General features: G+C 34.9%; 3 protein-coding genes across 9 annotated transcripts; 2 read left to right on the forward strand and 1 right to left on the reverse strand.

Moving 5' to 3' along the window:
* The first annotated feature begins 48 nt into the window (after nt 1-48).
* On the forward strand, nt 49-8,940 carry LOC145223395 (sodium-dependent phosphate transporter 1-A-like). 2 transcript variants are annotated; one of them, XM_080089817.1, is made up of 17 exons: nt 49-362; nt 422-572; nt 631-771; nt 848-933; nt 993-1,089; nt 1,175-1,294; nt 1,363-1,599; nt 1,668-1,732; nt 1,791-1,904; nt 3,896-4,087; nt 4,200-4,307; nt 4,369-4,491; nt 5,877-5,939; nt 7,159-7,256; nt 8,081-8,266; nt 8,327-8,411; nt 8,470-8,940. In XM_080089817.1, exons 1-17 carry the CDS (start codon nt 141-143, stop codon nt 8,632-8,634), a joined length of 2,253 nt encoding a protein of 750 aa, XP_079945943.1. In that variant the 5' UTR covers nt 49-140; the 3' UTR covers nt 8,635-8,940. The 2 variants fall into 2 exon arrangements, with proteins under 2 accessions (XP_079945943.1, XP_079945944.1); XM_080089818.1 differs by lacking the exon at nt 631-771.
* LOC145223397 (cytosol aminopeptidase-like) lies at nt 8,883-11,519 on the reverse strand. Of its 2 annotated transcripts, XM_080089822.1 has the most exons (11): nt 11,264-11,517; nt 10,940-11,046; nt 10,608-10,884; nt 10,384-10,542; nt 10,195-10,323; nt 9,986-10,106; nt 9,734-9,918; nt 9,584-9,672; nt 9,423-9,525; nt 9,277-9,356; nt 8,883-9,200 (listed from the first exon to the last, which is right to left on the reverse strand). In XM_080089822.1, exons 2-11 carry the CDS (start codon nt 11,027-11,029, stop codon nt 8,898-8,900), a joined length of 1,536 nt encoding a protein of 511 aa, XP_079945948.1. In that variant the 5' UTR covers nt 11,030-11,046; nt 11,264-11,517; the 3' UTR covers nt 8,883-8,897. The 2 variants fall into 2 exon arrangements, with proteins under 2 accessions (XP_079945948.1, XP_079945947.1); XM_080089821.1 differs by having other exon boundaries at nt 10,195-10,542; nt 11,264-11,519.
* Nucleotides 11,520-11,645: 126 nt separating this feature from the next.
* Nucleotides 11,646-16,638, forward strand: LOC145223402 (ubiquitin carboxyl-terminal hydrolase 44-like). Of its 5 annotated transcripts, none has more exons than XM_080089827.1 (9): nt 11,646-11,838; nt 12,228-12,288; nt 12,643-12,803; nt 13,011-13,080; nt 13,236-13,384; nt 14,058-14,173; nt 14,453-14,610; nt 14,728-14,969; nt 15,155-16,638. In XM_080089827.1, exons 5-8 carry the CDS (start codon nt 13,369-13,371, stop codon nt 14,837-14,839), a joined length of 402 nt encoding a protein of 133 aa, XP_079945953.1. In that variant the 5' UTR covers nt 11,646-11,838; nt 12,228-12,288; nt 12,643-12,803; nt 13,011-13,080; nt 13,236-13,368; the 3' UTR covers nt 14,840-14,969; nt 15,155-16,638. The 5 variants fall into 5 exon arrangements, with proteins under 5 accessions (XP_079945953.1, XP_079945956.1, XP_079945957.1 ...); XM_080089831.1 differs by having other exon boundaries at nt 11,648-11,838; nt 14,115-14,173; XM_080089829.1 differs by lacking the exon at nt 11,646-11,838 and adding an exon at nt 11,861-12,142.
* Nucleotides 16,639-17,202: the final 564 nt, after the last annotated feature.

Genomic DNA, 17,202 nt, shown 5'->3' on the forward strand with positions numbered 1-17,202 from the left:
GAAGTACAATGCCTGATAAATTTGCTAAGTAGTAAATACAATATGTGTTTAATTGCTTTCTTCAATAGATAAGCTGTTTCAAAATGAAATAAATCTTGAAGTGCAAACAACTGTTTGTAGCATTTAAATCAACAAAGATCATGTCTGCTACAACAGCATTTGTATCAAACGCATATGCAGCAGTCACAACAGCAATATCAACAACAGTGCCATTCATTCTTGAGGACTGGCAAGCATCAGTGTTATGGATTCTTATTGCTGGATTTGTCATTGCATTCATCTTAGCTTTTGCTGTTGGTGCAAATGATGTGGCAAACAGTTTTGGAACAACTGTTGGTGCAGGAACATTAACCTTAAAACAGGTAAGTATTTAGTCAGAGGGTAACAAATTGCTTGTTTTTACTGATTGGTGAACTTACAGGCTTGCATCTTAGCATCAATATTTGAGACACTTGGAGCAATATTGTTAGGTGCTAAAGTTGGAGCCACAATTCGGAAGGGTATAATTGATATTGACATTTACATTGACAATGAAACACTGCTTATGGCTGGAGAAATTAGTGCTATGTTTGGTATGTTTTCAAAGTTTAAACAAAATCTTTAATGTATTTTAAAGTAACATGTTTGCAGCATCAGGATTATGGCAGTTAATTGCAACATTTTTTAAAATTCCTGTATCTGGGACCCATAGCATAGTTGGCGCAACAGTTGGCTTTTCTTTGGTTGCCCATGGTGTGCAAGGGGTCAATTGGAAAAAAATGGGTCTTATAGGTATTGCACCAATATTTCAAAAAACATATACATCAATATTTATATATTGATCTTTCATGTAAATAATTTTTTGTAGTTGGATCATGGTTTTGTTCTCCAGTGTTAGCTGGTGGAATGGCAGCAATATTCTATTATGTGCTGCGCAAATTAATTTTTCAAAAGGTATGTAATATTTGTAATTAATTTTACTTCTTTTTAACCATATTTCTACAATTGAACAGAAAGATCCTGTTCGCCCTGGGCTTATTGCAATGCCCATCATGTATGGATGCACAATTGCAATAAATTGTTTTTCAGTTCTTTTTTCTGGTGCTCCATGTAAGTATTAAGTATATACTGCCAAAACACATGTTTGCTTTGGAACACAAACAAACCAACATGTTTTTCTATTTTGCACTTTCAGTGCTTGGCTTTGACAAATTAGCTCCATGGGTTGATATTATCATAGCTATTTGCATTGGTATTGCTGTTGGTCTGCTTGTCCAGCTTGTCATGGTAAAGAAAATGAAAGCAGCAATTAATGGTGAGAAATGATGTACATTTTGTAACAAACTTTTAGTTTAAGAAACTATGCTTTTAATGATTTTTTAGCGGAGAAAAATGACATATGCAATCAAATGTTAATTGTGGAAAAGCCAACACCACCAATGCCTGGTCACAAAAAAACAATCAAGTTGCCAACGGTAATGGAATCAATAGCTGAAAAAGAAGCTACAGATGAAAGTTTTAACACATTCAATGAAAATGGTAGTGGGGAAAAGAAACAGTTAGATACAGTTCCAGTGCTACCATCTTACAACAAAACCCAAGCTGCCAACGATTTTAATGGTATGCAAACACACACACATGCATGTGTATAAGTTTAAAAGAAAGAAAAATAAACATAATTTGGGCAGGTGTGGAAAAATCAAAGCGGGTTAGAATCCATTCAGAACATCAGGTCTCACCCAAAACAATTGAGGTGTGTTAAATATGCAACATTTTTTTATGTTTGTGACATTTCAAACTTTTACTTTTAGGAAGCAAAAACATTGAGGCAGCAACGCTCAAAACGCTCCAAATCGGTTGGACAGGAAAGTCATGGGTCTGTCAGAATACCACCTTTGCTGCAACTTGAAAAAAGTGTTTTGAAGGTTTACATAAAGTAGTAACTAGTAACTAGAGAACAGTAATTTTTCACCATACGACTAGTTTTTAGTGATCTTACCAAAAGTTCAGTTTGTCCATTTACTGAAATCGTCAGCTTTACCTTGATACCAGTGTTGATAATATTTATCTGCCTGCAGACATGTGTCCCGAAAAATGTTAGGCTAAAACTATATCGCATCATATTTTTCTGGGTTTTAAACAAAGACTTCAGAACAATAAAGTAATCATAATTTGATAGTTTCAGTTTTTAACTTGTATTGTGTATTTAACCTTAGACTAGCAAGTAAATATAGGGTAATTATGGGTCCCCTTCCCTGAAGGGGACACATATTGTTTTTGTCCGTATTTTTTTTTTCTTTTTTCTGTCTAACGCTGGCTTGTGAGACGCGTTTGGTCAAGAAAGAGTGCTCCAAATTTATTCAAATTTACAGAGATGTTAGTTATTAATCCAAATTTGATCCTCCTGAAGTTTGACCCCGATTGACCCAGCGGTTCACCCACAGGCCCCCAAAACGTAAAATTTTTTAAACGGCTGTACTGACTAGAGTACAGCATCTTGGGGTTTCATGCTTTGTTGTTTGGTGCAATGTAAAGTTTTTTAAAGAATTTTGTGTCTTTTTCGGATTCACCCATTTTTTACCCTTTAAACCCCGAAATAAACGGTTTTAGTTTTAAGGCAGAAATACATGCCCTATGGTGCAGAAAAATTTGAAAAAGTTAACAATTGTTTAAGCAGGATATTCGTTTAGTATTTAAAATTTTGCCAGTTACCTTTACAACCCACAATATGTGTACGCTATCAGTCAGATATAAGTCCCAAGGGAGGAATTCACTGGTTTACGATTAAGGCGGCAGAGCGGGAGTGCTCAGCTTGACGTCTGGACAGACGTTTTACGAGACAGTCGTTTCGGTGATTAGTAATCAGCTGTTTTTTTGTGCAGCAATGCTGTGTCGTTTTATTGAGTTATCACGCTCATTTTCAGTTTTGGCGCAGGTTTTACACCTAAGACGTAATTCGAACTCGATAAACGTACTTCGGTTTCGTTTATGTCAGGCAAAACATCGTTGATCAACATAAATATGAAATTTAATAAACAACTTTTTCGAACGCCGCGATAAATGGTCTTTAAATTCTCGTTGTCAGCTTCGCCGTCTCATAACCACGGGTCACTAAAGGTCAACTTGTAGGCATTACAACACCGTTACGAATTTTTCGTCGTAACGTATCTTCTTTATTTTTGACAAATCAATTCAAGAATCAGTACTTAAGTCATGTATAAATTAGGCCCAACAGTATTGTTGAACACTAAGGACTGCATGCTGTTAAAAAAAAGTGTCAAAAGGTCATTAAACGGTCGTTTTTGTGAAACAAAGTTAAGTGAAAAACAAGTTGTTATATGTATACCTTTGTAGCAAACGACTTTTTTTTATATAGTGTCTAACTCTAATACAACAGTTAAGGCTTTCTAGGAAAATTTGTGTTTAAAAACTGAACTTGAACCACAATATCAAGGTCAAAGCAAGAGATTAAATTGAATGGATTTTACCCGTTCTTTTTTCACCGATTTTTTGTAATTATATGACAATAATGATGCTAAAAGAATATGGAAAAGAACTTTTAAAGTTAAGTTATGCTTTGTCCTTAAGAATATAAAAATAACCGCCACATATAGGTTTACCGTAAATCCGCATAAACACGCGTGTGGGGACCCATTCGTTTTTGCTTGCAAAAACAAACATGTATGTAGATAAAATTGTGTACAGTGTAGTAAATTGGTAAATATCGTATAGAATATATAAAATGGAAGTATATCAGAAAGCCACTTTTCTAGTTATCTTTTGTTTTATTGGCATACTTACATTTTTATACTTTTGGCTACAAAACAGTGGTAAGAAGTTGTTAATATAGTGCATTCATGTAAAAAGTTCCAACATCTTACAGTTATGCTGATATGTATTTTATGAAAACATACAGACAACAATCCCATCACCATCAGTTCAAGATATTCAAGAAGAAATTCGTCGTAACTTTTCTGAGCCAGCAATGGTTACACTCACTGAAAAGTCTGATGCAGATATATATGAAGTTTTTATCAATAGACAAAGAAAAATGATAACTATTCAACGAAAACATTCAGCATCTTGTGATCCACTTGAAAGTGCTGTGGTATGATCTCAGTTTATTGCAAATGTACAAATAAAACCACTTTTTAAAAATTGTTTCGAAAAAATATTGGGGTTTTGTTCTTTGTCCATCTGTAATGGAAATGTCCTCACAGAGGGAAGGAAGCCAAGGAAGTGAGTTGGAAATAGATCATGTATCATCTGCACTGTTAGGGGGAACTAAGCTGGATGAACCATTTGATGACAGTGATGAAGAGGGATTGGTAAAAGTTAAAATTTTGAGGATTATATCATTCGTTTAACTTTTACTTGTGATTTTAACAGGTTATGAATGAAGTCCAATCCTCTGATCATTTACCATCTGCCTACCCAAAAATATATAGTGGTGCTATTGAAGAGGGTTTTAGAAGACTTTCTACAGCACAACAAGACATCATAGCGATAAAGGTAAATAGGACATACATCTCCTTGTATGGTATAAATGTCTACAAATCCTTGATTTTGTTTGCTCTTACAAATGTGTATGGCTGTATGTCACCAACTACTTTCATGAACATAACATATCAGCAGCAGTAGCTACAGTACTTTAACTTTGGTAAACAAGGACTTGTTTGGACCAAAAAATTGTCTGAATTAGGCAAAGATCCAGATTAACAAAACCAAGCAGAGTTTTTTACCAAAGTGTATTGTATGTTTGGTATCAAGAGCTGATATAAAAACCTTTTTTAAAACTAAGTAAAAAGAGAATCTTAGCAAAAAAAATCAGAGCCAGTATATTTGTGTAGAAAATACAAGTGCTATTGCTTCGACAAGTGCTATTGTCATTATCAGGTTATAAGAAATAAAAAGGCATTTTTATGTTTTACACAAATATACTGGCTCTGATTTTTTTGCTCAGATTATTCATAACCGTGAATAGAGAATCTTGTATCAACAGAACTTTATTATTATCGGGCATCTTCCCTGAAGGGGACACATATTGATTTTACTCAAATTGTTTGTTTTTTCTTGTTTTTTTAGAATTTGCTATTCATAGGTTGTTTTTTTTTTTACCCCATTATGCCACTATTTACTCCTTCTTTTCTTGAAAAAAAACCGTTAAATAGGACATACTTCAAACAATATCTGGGGTGAATCGAAATTTATATAGTTTGTACTCTACATAGTAGCATTATTTAAGCCCAGTGCCGATCACTGTGTTTTACCTTACAACACCCGACTTTCTCATGGTTATCTGATATCTCTTGAAATGCATTATTTTCAACTTTGCATGTGTGGGGACCCATGAGTTTCTACCTGCAGAAATGACTAAGGTTATAAAAGACGATGGCTAATATGGGATCCAATACAAAACAAGCATAGAAAATATATTAATGTTTTGAAATAGGTTATAGTGTAAATGCAACAACAAAATGTGCTAAGCCACCCTTCTAGTTGATTTCAAATATTTTTGTTAAACTGCAAGAGCAAAAAATCTAGCATGAAATATTTGTGATATATCAGATTTACTTTTGTAGAGCTGCAGAAGACGGGCCAATACCAAAGTCCTGGATTTATCATTAAAATTATTTTATTAGTGACATTCCTTGTTGGATTTTATGTCTGTTCCTTTCCTGTGGCCGAAGTCCGCTATTAAGAATACAAGTTTCCAGAAAAAACATAATTTGCATTTAATAGAGTTTGGATTATTAGCATTAGTATACTATTTTATGTTTTTGATCATAATTGGATTTCTTATTATTGATAATGATGCACATTGTTGCACTAAAAACACACGTAATTTATTTGGCTTTTATTTGGTCAAAATTAATACCAAGTTTTTTCCCCCGCAGATTGGACAAACTGATGAAGAAATAGAAAAAGTTCAGGAAGCAACCAAAGATGAAATAATGGAGGTTAAGTTTAAAGAGATCTTTGTTTATTGTTGGTCACCTTAAAGCTACACATTTGTTGGTCTAATTATATTTTTTTTACCTTTGTCAAAAAAGTGATGCAACATTATTACAAACAAAAGAATGTATCTAAAGTTATGTAAATGAACAACAATTTACTCCTGGGTAGAACAAACCTTAAAATTAAAAAATACATTATTAATATGAGTTATTGTTTTTTCTGCTGGTACATTGCAAGTGTTTAAAACAGCCAACCTACAGTCTTTGTATTTTGTCCTGATCAGCTACTAACTTAACATATTTTAGTGCTAACACAGTAATCAGTGCGAAGATAGTCAAAGACACATATGTAACAGTTATATTTAAACGATTGTGGACATGGTGCGTATTGGTTGTTGTTAAATTTTTGACCGAGTGGTTGCTCTTACAACCCCAAATATAAGTGGATATGACGAATGTTTTGTGCCCTTGCTAAATTCTCTGTTTCTACAAGATGCTAAAGGATTGGTTGGATTAGTATAAACTTTCACAGGGGGTAGATGTAGTCATATATACATGTCCTCTTTTTCAATAGACTTCATAGCCCAAGTGGTTACCACTTTAGCCCCAAAGTGTAAAATGTTGTTTACACATTTTGCATGCTGCTATTTACCCTGAATGTCAATATTATGTGGTGAATGTATGTGCGCAAAGGCATGCTGCTTGTGGTTGTTATCTACCAGTTGAGGGTGTTTTGGACAGGTACTGGTGCTGCATCAAATGCCTGTGATGTTTAACAGTCAATAGGACCAAATTTTAATGGACTAAATTACCCAGCATATGTTTTACTTAATAGCCTCACCAATTACAACACTAACCACTAAAATGGGTGAAATTTATGAACAATGCAAGAAATTGTAAGTTCTCTTTTTATTGCAGCAACTTTGTTGTTGCTTGCAGAGACAAATGGGTAAAGATAAGGACCCAATTGATACCAAGCTTACATATTTTTTTAAAGTGTCGAAAATGGTATATGTGGTTAATCGTTAAATCGGATGTGGAACTATACCTAAAAAATGCAAATATATATATAGGAAAGCCACCTGTCTAGTGAAAGCTTTTTTTAGTCAAACTTGGCTAAACAGTGGAAAAACCTATGTTTAAAGCCAAAAGTTGGAATCAAATTAAAATATGTTTTCGTTTCAATAAAATTAAAAGTAGGTTAAATTGTTTTTTGATATAGGCACAAGAAGGAAGAATGGAAATTCGAAAAATCTTCAGCTTTTTACAAATTTTAACAGCATGTTTTGGTGCATTTGCTCATGGTGGAAATGATGTGAGGTATGTCATACCATATTATAAAAGGGTTGGCAAGCCGGTCAATTTACCAGTCAAATACGGTCAATTGACAGCACTCTATTTTAAAAATCAAGTATGATAAATTTTCTTGGGCTTGCTTTTTGGTTCTTGGGAAGGGTAAAAAAATTATCATAGCGCTTATGTAGCAAAGTTGAGGACATACTTTTGTATTATTAAGTGCTTAAAAATCTAATATAGGTGTACTTTGTTCATCGGAAATAATAAATGCCCATAACTTTTCATTTGCAGTTAAGATGCGCAGCACAATTAAAAAAAGCATGGATAACTTCTAGCACAGTTTCTATACAAATAAATATCGAGTATAATTTGTCCATGGGAGAAGGTATTCCCTGTTTGTCAAGAATATGAGTGAGAACGGAACAACAATATAAATTGTGACGTCAAGAAGGATGAACGACTTTTGCAGTTACACCTCAGTTAAAATTATACTTCAATCTCATATAAATAGAATAGTATGAGAATCCAATTGATATATGTAATTATTGAATGAAAATACAAACACCCTGAAGGGGCCATTGATGAAATAAGGACATGTGATGCAATCAGAAAATGCTGTGATATAATATGAACCGAACATTTTCTATTTTACAACAAATTTACATGAGTTGAAACCTTTAGAGGCCCCCGTTCTGTGCTATTGATGTTGCTTTCAGTTAGGTAAAGCCTTTGTTAAGGGCTGAATGTTGGTATAAAATGAACTGAATTGCTGAAACAACCAGGCATGACAATACAACATGTGCTTTAACCCACTGCATAACTGCGTTACTTACTGTGACCTATTTCAGCAATGCTATTGGGCCCCTCATTGCAATATGGCTAATATATCATGAAGGAACAGTCCATCAAAAATCTTACACACCTCTTCTTATCCTACTTTATGGTGGTGTTGGAATATGTTGTGGTCTTTGGGTTTGGGGAAGAAGAGTTATAAAAACCATGGGACAAGATCTTACAAATCTTACTCCATCCAGGTAAGGTTTTGTGATGTTGTAAAGTGGCGTCCTAAATATCAAACTAATATTCAATTTCAGAGGTTTCGCCATTGAATTGATGAGTGCCATCACTGTTTTGGCAGCCTCCAATAGTGGACTACCTGTCTCAACCACACATTGCAAGGTTTGTTTGGCTTTTTGATGCACATATTAGTTTTTTCTTTCAATCTGCTAATTTACAGGTTGGGGCAGTTGTGGCTGTGGGCTGGGTCAGATCAAGAGAAGCAGTAGATTGGAAAATTTTTAGAAATATTGTTGTAGCCTGGTTCATAACTGTGCCCATAAGTGGTGGATTAAGTGCTCTGATTTTTTTAATTATTAGAGCTGCTGCTGGATTGGATGCCTAGTTATTATTTTTTTAGTTGTATGTAATTACTCAGTACACAATTCTTTGTTTTACCTTCATGTCAACCATACCTGGCCTTTTCTCAATGTAATCCTGTGTTCTAGTGTGGTCAGTTCTGATTTTTTAGTTTAAGTATGCTTGTGTAATAATATTGGATATTGCAATGGTGTATTACTGTACTAATATTGCCATCATAAACTTACTGTGCAAATAATTTTTGTTCATAACTTGTACCTATCCCTTCTCAGCAAAATTCAAATTGCATTATGATTGTGTGTAATTGTACATAAACTTTACAAGTGTCCGAGTTGGTCGACCACTCATTCCTTTACCCAGGTAGGGGCAATCCTTTTCATTGCTTTTCATGGTGCTAGCAATGTCCAGGTGCATCCATTTAGTGTCACTTTTGATGAAATGGTGCAGAAAGGCGGCTGCTGTACATGCTGCCCCAGCTCGCCCACCACTGCCTACGTTGTTAATATCAGCAAGTTGTGCAGGTTTAACTTGTTTTGAATAAAACTTGAACAAAGGCATCCGCCAAACTCTGTCTCCTGTGCACATTGCAGCCTGAAAAACACAATTAGCTGCTTTTGCTGACAATCACAAATGCTTTGTGTAGTACAGTAGTGAATTTTTGCTGCACCTTTTGTAGTTGTTTCCACAAAACATCATCATTTGAAAATACTCCAGATGCAGCTCCACCCAAAGCAACAATGATACCACCTAAAAATTAAACAAGATTATTATTGCTCTATTCTAAACATTGTAGTGTGTTGGAAGAAGCTAAACCTGTCAAAGTGGCAACATCTATTACTGCACTGGGATTTAAATCCTGAGCATAGTTAAGGGCATCCGCAAGTAAAAGCCTTCCTTCAGCATCTGTATTGTCTATCTGAAATTATAAATTGTGTTTTACAACATTTAAAGGACTCCTTTAATATTTTTTATACCTGTATGGATGAACCATTTCTTGCCACAACCACATCACCTGGTTTGCATGAAGTGGAACTTGGCATGTTTTCACACAACGGAATTAATCCTAAAAAAATAGAAAGTCTGTGTTTTTCTTTTTAATGAATTAACCAGAAACCACTCCGTACCAATTACATGCACATTTAAATTAAGCTTTGCAGCGGCCAGTACAGCTGAAGCAACCGTTGCAGCACCACCCATGTCTGCACGCATTTCATCCATAGCTTGTGATGGTTTGATGCTTATGCCTCCACTGTCAAATGTCACTCCTTTCCCAACCAAAATCAATGGATTTAATGCATTAGCTGAAGGGCTGAAAATAAAACCAATTAATGTAGTGACTGGTCACAATAAAACATGCATAAACAAGTTGGGCCAACCTTTTGTATGTAATTTTCATAAACCTTGGTTCTTCAGCTGAGCCTTTGGCAACACTCAAAAAAGCCTGCATATTCTGTTTTTCAATCCAATCCTGCTCAAAAATCTCCACAGTGCAATTTTCTGAATAAAATATATTTTATGTAATTTTTTATGGAAACTTTGGAAGTAAATGCATCAAAGATTAGCTTATTGTGGTTCATCTACTTGCCTTTTTCAAATGCATGTAGAACTGTATCAGCAAATAGACTTGGTGTCATTAAATTGGATGGACTCTCCATTAAATGTCTAGCAAAGTTTTGGCATTCTGCATACACTTTTCCTTCATCCCATGCAGGGTCTATTAGTTGGAAGTCAAACAAACAGATTTTGAAAAACATGACAAAATATTTAAAATAACCTTTTTGAGCTGGTTCAATGTCCTGAGGTAACTTTTTTCTCTCCGACTCTTTGTAGTTCCAAGCAGCAAGGTAAGCACCCTCCGCAGCTGCATTTGGTCTTTCAGTAATGTCAACTACCACTTTGTCAATTCCCATGTCAACAAATGATTTAATACCAGCTAAAAGAATTGTAACAGTGTTTGTTTTTTCACAACAACCACCATTTTAATGACCACATGCTTACCTGCAGTCGCCAGTCTAATGTTATCACTTTTTTCATCAATACATTCCAGTCCATTTATAGCTGCAGCTTTAGAACCAAGACCAACAACAGATATTATTGGGTATTCATGGACAACATCATAAAATACTTTTGCTGAACCACACTTTATCTTTCCTGCATGTTTTAAGACACTGGAAAGTTTATTTTTCCACTGTGTATCAAGTTCTTTAAAAAAGCTGGTTCCAATATCACATTCATCATTTTTTTCTTGTGTATACACACCAAGTAAAAGGCCATCCTGAAAAATGTCTTGATATATTAATGATGTAATGTCTTTTTACATGTATAAATACCTTGTGGTGAACAGCACTGGTGGACATATAATCTGTAAACCTAAGAGTTTTCCACTTTCTTCTTAGCACAGCATACCTGGAATTCATCATCGCTTAACTTCAAAAGTCTGTGATATGCAATCAAATTTCAAAAGCTTAAAGGCACAAACCAAACATGAAAGCTAGTGTATGCTTATATGACAAATTTTCAGATTGGAAGCTGTTTGAATTGTACAGCAAAACAGAGACTCGAACTAGATTATAATTTCATAGTTTTACTTTGATTTTCAAACTGCTCTAAACAGATTTCGTGAGACTGGAAAAAAGATTACCAGCTGGACTAACCATATGCGCCAGGTTTTTTTTATCCGCTTATTGTGTGCAAAAAATGCGAAAAGATAGGCACCGCAATCGTCACAATACACATTATGGCGTCATAAACAGTTAGCTCCGTTCAGATCACCTGTGCTCTGTGCAGTAAGTTAGAAATTATTAATCTGAGCATTTTAGGCGGCTTTAAATGGTATGATATAAACCTAATTTTTTAAACCAGTTATTTTCAAACAAAATCAAGCAAGCAATAGGCGACCGTTGGTGAAATAAGGGCCTGCGACAACAGGGGTTGTGACTTTTTTGTGACACTTGTCACTGTTAGTGACAGGCGTCAATGACAGGGCTGGGGTGTCACTAAATCAGTGACAGGGTGCCATTAAATCAGTGACAGGGCAAAATCAGTGACAGGGCAAAATCGGTGACAGGGCGTTCTTGCGATAGTATGAACACAAGCGAATTTATTAGGTCTTTGCTTGTAAGGGTTTTCTTTAAAAATTGCAAGCAGCAAAGGTTTTAAATCTAAATTTCGTGCAAAAATGTACCTCATGACTTTTTGGTAAAATCTTTAAATTCTGCAAGCAGCAAAGGTAAGTGTGTTTTTGAACTTTCATTGCCTGCCAGGCAGTCTAATGAGCTCTAACAGGGCGAAAAAGTTCAATCAATTTGTTTTAAGTAGTTTTTTTTTATTATGTAAACATGTCTAACCTCTGTTTTGTGCCACATTGTCATATCTGAATATTTAACAATATGTAATGTTATGTGCAAAAAGAGGAGATTATCTGAGTTTCCAAACAAAAAAACGTTTTGTACACATGAAGACCAACACGTTTAAAGCTGCTCAAAAAAATAGTGCATCTAGAATTTCCTAGCTTCAGGACAATGTTACGAGTGGTAATGTCTTTTTACCCATTTAAACTGATTCTGCCATATTTACACAAAAAATTGTTGATGTTTTTTGTTTTATTTTTTTTTGCAGACAGCCACAAACATTTAACGATTGGAAACCCAAGATTTAAAGATAACCAAGATTAACACAAGTATTTGGTTGTTGTTATTGGTGTTTGAGGTGTTGTATTTAATTGCACCTTTGAATTGTGTGCACATATTTGTAATTGTCAATGTCTACTTGGAGATCTAACTTTATACATTATATAACCAGAGATTTTAAAAAATACTGTGTTTCGACAAAATAAAGAAAAAAACAACTGCAAATGAATCACCATGTTTCGAGTTTGTTAAAAGGGGTTAAATAGCTAAAAAAACAAAATTAAGTTTAATATGGTTCATTATTTTAAAGTTATTTTGTGGCCAACTTAGCCAATTATATTCGCTCTGTGCGATAAATTTCTAAGTGTGTTTAAATTGGTATGGATGTTTTATGTGTTTGTTAGGTTAGGAATTCCATAGGTTCTGTAATTTAAATAGCTTGTTACCTGGTAAACAATCAAATTCATTGAGTTCGCAAATTTCATTTGGAAACATGGGCAGGAAGAGTCCAGAAGCTTTGATGAAAGCTGACCAGAAGCAGAAACGCTCTACTGATCTTTCACATGTATGTGTTCGAGCAATCAATAATTGTAGTTCTGTAGTGAATAATGTATTATTGATTCAATAATTCTTGTGTATAACAGTATTTTACTTTAAAATCTCTTATTTGTTGAAATATTTTCAAGTCCGAGTCAGAAAATGCTCTTTTTGTTCATTCTACAAAAACGTTTTTATTACACACAGTGATTTGTTACCAAATGTGTTATTTCAGGATGGTGTATCAGCAAGCAAGTCAATATCTTACAAGATGCACGTGTTTTAGACTCTCCACAGAGTATGAGGTGTGTTGAAGGTTTAAGTGGTTCAGTAAATTTAAAGTCCATTTTTCAATGGTTTTACTAGCTCTGCTGTAAAATATTGTCATGTGATGAGTTTTATCAAAATCCTAAATTTAACTATAAGCATGCACTAATAGGTTGTGCAAATTTTGTTTTAGTTAAGCATTTGCAATTGCAAGCACATACTGCGCATGACTATTGGTGAACGTCATTCAGTTGTCAACCCACAAAGATGGCTCTGCAACACTTGCCTTACAACTGAGTCTGTTTGGACATGTCTAAGCTACCCTAATGTTGCTTGTGGAAGGTAGGAACCATGGTCAAAACACAAAACAAAATGTTCTACAGTCTATAAAAATGAATAAATAATGTGTGGACTGTTTTGGATGACCATTTGAGTATTTATAAAATGGTATATAACCTACAGATATATCCATGAACATGCATTAAACCAGTGGTTCTTAACCTTTTTGGTGTGGTTTCCCATTAAAGTAAATCACCAAGTTCGAATTTCCCCCTCTGTTATTTTTATAATAATGTTTTGTGCCCAACATTAACAAAAAATTATTCTTTAATCAAAAAAATTTTGTGAAGTGATTTTGTCGGGACCTTAAAGGTATACTGCAATCTTATTTATATGTCATGTGCTTGCAATAGTCATTTATCGCATCACAATCAACAGACCAAATGCATTTATTCGTGAACAATAACAAAGTCATTGATACTTTTAGTAATGTCTGTGACGTAACAAACGATTGTTGGATTTTTATGCGCCTTGCAAAACTAGGTGAAGTTAATCTTACATGTTGTTGCGGAAAATATTGTATTAAATTAACTTTCAACGGTTAATTTAATAAAAAAAGCCCAAGTTTGGTGACTTCTAACTCACATAATTTCCCTCTAAAAACATTAAATTTCCCACTAGTGGGAAATTTCCCACCGGTTAAGAACCACTGCATTAAACCATTATTTGGAATCAGGTCATCCATTAGTGATTGATGTCAATGAACTCTATGTATATTGCTATGCTTGTGAAGAATATGTTCTCAATGACAACAAATCGGGGAACATCAAGGTGCTACGTGAAACTTTACAGGTAGGCAAATTTGCGTTATTATCTTTTTTAAATTGTAGTTGTGTCAGTCCAAACAATTCTGTGGCATGGTTTCTTGGTCGGAAATTGCCTGGAAAATAATTTATGTTGTATCATGTGACAAAAAGTATTAGCTCATAAATTCTGTTTGTAAAATTTCAATAATATGAAGTTAAACAATTTAGGCTGCTTTTGTGCAGTAGGTAAAATTTGAACAGTTTATGTATTGTGTGCCATAGTAAATATTAAAACTTCAATCAGAAATTCTTAACATTTCTCCAGGCAATTAGATACCAAAACTTTACTGGCACAACTCGTAGTGGACACACACTGAGGACAGCCACAATAAGTGCAGATGAAGATGTTCAAATGAGGAGAAGATTACAGCAGCAACAACTTGATAGAGATGATAGACTTTTCACTGCCATTTGGCATTCAAGGTACTTTTTCACACAGTAAAAGTGCACAAAATTGTGTTACTCCAAAAATTCGATGCCCAAATTTGCCAATTTTCATAAGATTACATAATTTTAATTTTTTTTGTCTTTACTATGTAGGTTTGTTCGACAAAGAAAAACCTTCAGAAACTGGCAGAACTATGTTCGTAACAAGGACCAACACTGTCAGAGTGATGACGAACAACCATGTGCTACAGTCACACTACAGTGAAACACAGAACTACAAGAAGACTTCATTGGAAAACTCGATGACCACCTTGAAACCTTGTCAGAATGAAAGATCTGCAACAAGTTAATGCTGATTTTCCATTAAACACAGAAAGGAAGGGGATTGATACAAGGTTAATAAGGGAAATTACACTTGATCCTGTTTAAGGTGTTTTACCAGCATTATCTGTTGTGTGGCAGTGCAAGGTCTGATTATGTGGAAAAAATCAATACTGGTGTCTTATTTCAGTAAAACACCATCTCCAGACTGTTCTGTATTTACTCTATCCAAATTGAATACCACATTTCATTTTTTTAGGTGCTCGGTCATTTGCAAAAGTTCTGCCGATGTTTACTTGCCGTTCGTGACATCGAAATGGATGAAACCACTGGGTGCTACAAAGATCCACAAGTTTCGCCATCAAGCAAGTTATGAGTCGCTGGAAGAAGGTCCACCATAGAAATAAGAGCCATGGCATTTTAGCAGGCTAGTCTTTTGCCAGAAACAATCTATTCGAGCAACTGCTTGTATACAGAAAATTCAGGACAACTCAGGTTTACTTGTAGTAGGGATTTGACTTGGGGACTCAAGTCTAAATCAATGACATTTCTTAGAAATAAGGAAAATAAACTTTTTAAAGACCTTGCCTTTCAAAATAAGGTCAAGTCTTCGAAATAAGAATAGGATGGCGACCCTGAGTATAAGATATACAATATAATTAAGGCAAGTTTAAATCGTTTTATGTAAACAAGGCACTAAACTTTACCAGTTTTAGTTCAATTCCACACAGACTATTAAGATTTTACTTATAGCCTCACTCGTGTTGGTAGTGTACCTCACACTGTGCTTCATGGACAAAGCGCCTCATGGCGATATCCCTGACATATAACTTCTCAATATGGCTGTAGACTAGCCTGCTAAAATGCCATGGCTCTTATAAATGCAAAGCTTTGTTTCATTTGGTATGAAAATGTATTGGTAAGACCATTAAATATTTTCTAGTCTTGGCAATGTCCTGTTTGCTTATAAATTGTGATGTTATGGATGTGTGTATTGGTTTATTCTATTTGTTGTTTTCTTAACTGAAGTCTGTCCACGCCAGATGGTAGATATGGTCATGTAAATGTGCCATAACAGCTCCAGTATTTAACCCACTGGCAGCCCAAGTTATAAACCTTTCTTATAATCCGACACACTCCGGGCTGGTTGCTTTGGCAGTTTTGACAGCCTGAAACAATGGGTGGTACTAAATACTGCATGTTACCGTATGTTATTCTGCTTAAAATACTGCATGGTATGTGAAATGCGAGAATACAAGCCCCAACAAGGGAAAATTAGACCAGATTATAGCATTGTTTTAATTACAAACCTTCACCCAACCAGAATAGCTCTAACCGTTAGCGCTTTCAAAAGTTCGCAAAACTATATTTTTGTAAAGGCATATTCAAGTCCTTTACAACTTCCTGCCATGTTATAACATGCGTACCATGCGGTCACATGCGGTATTTAGTACCACCGGAAACAATCGCCTATCAGCGTTACAATTTAAAAGTGTTGATTGGGTGATTGTGGTTTGATTTTTTATTATTTTGCACGTAGCATCCCCCCTAAGATGGGTATTTTTTTTTTTGAATTTTAAGTGTCAATTGCATTGTTACAGGAGAGTATTAATCTATATACTGAAAGCTAGAGAATATCGTGTGCTTGCTTAGCTTTTTAAGTTCTTTATCACACCTTGTCTTCACTTTAAGCATTCATAAATTCGTTGTTTTTTGTTCAGTAATAAAAGCTGTCTGAAATAGTTTGTCATGCTTTAGAATTACTGTAAAAGTTTTTGTACCAACACCAATATTTTTGGAAAACTCAAAACAAAAGCTAGTTAAAACAAACAAAAGAGTCATTTAACACAGTAAGTCACTGCTGTAGTCCGGGGACCCCTGGGGCAATTTCTCCCATCTATCTTGATTCTTTGCTAGTCTGTTGTATTCCATGATCTATTTTCCTGTCCACCCCTGAACATTGCCAAAGCCAGTTCGTTCTGGGCCTGCCTTGTCTTCTTATTCCCTCGTCGGTTCTGTGCATGATGGTGATGTAAGAGTTCTATGGCGACATGTTACATGGCTAACCCATTAAAGCTACGTTAAACAAGATTGGCGACAGTATGCACTGTTGAAATACTCCAAAGTCTTAAACTATTTTAGTGCACTTCCATTGGTTAACACAGCATTGATGACCTTTATATTATACAGTGATTTGATCAGGAGGATCAGGAAGAGACTGATACCATGTTTCTTCATGGTGCTCCACAGGGCCTCTGTGACCAAGTTCTTGATGGTGGTCTCTTTTTTTCACCTAGCATTCAATCT

Source organism: Phallusia mammillata, chromosome 4, assembly GCF_965637545.1.
Source record: "Phallusia mammillata chromosome 4, kaPhaMamm4.hap1.1, whole genome shotgun sequence".
NCBI classification, from domain to species: domain Eukaryota; kingdom Metazoa; phylum Chordata; class Ascidiacea; order Phlebobranchia; family Ascidiidae; genus Phallusia; species Phallusia mammillata.

Excerpts from the sequence above, each read along its gene's own strand:
- LOC145223395 (XM_080089817.1), top strand. The coding sequence starts at position 141 with ATGTCTGCTACAACAGCATTTGTATCAAACGCATATGCAGCAGTCACA. Across the intron at positions 573-630 it reads AGAAATTAGTGCTATGTTTG|CATCAGGATTATGGCAGTTA; the intron begins GTATGTTTTCAA and ends ACATGTTTGCAG. Across the intron at positions 8,267-8,326 it reads ACAAATCTTACTCCATCCAG|AGGTTTCGCCATTGAATTGA; the intron begins GTAAGGTTTTGT and ends ATTCAATTTCAG.
- LOC145223397 (XM_080089821.1), bottom strand. The coding sequence starts at position 11,029 with ATGATGAATTCCAGGTATGCTGTGCTAAGAAGAAAGTGGAAAACTCTT. Across the intron at positions 10,107-10,194 it reads TCTACATGCATTTGAAAAAG|AAAATTGCACTGTGGAGATT; the intron begins GCAAGTAGATGA and ends TATTTTATTCAG. Across the intron at positions 9,673-9,733 it reads TTTAAATGTGCATGTAATTG|GATTAATTCCGTTGTGTGAA; the intron begins GTACGGAGTGGT and ends CTATTTTTTTAG.
- LOC145223402 (XM_080089827.1), top strand. Across the intron at positions 14,174-14,452 it reads TGCTACGTGAAACTTTACAG|GCAATTAGATACCAAAACTT; the intron begins GTAGGCAAATTT and ends ACATTTCTCCAG. Across the intron at positions 14,611-14,727 it reads ACTGCCATTTGGCATTCAAG|GTTTGTTCGACAAAGAAAAA; the intron begins GTACTTTTTCAC and ends TTTACTATGTAG.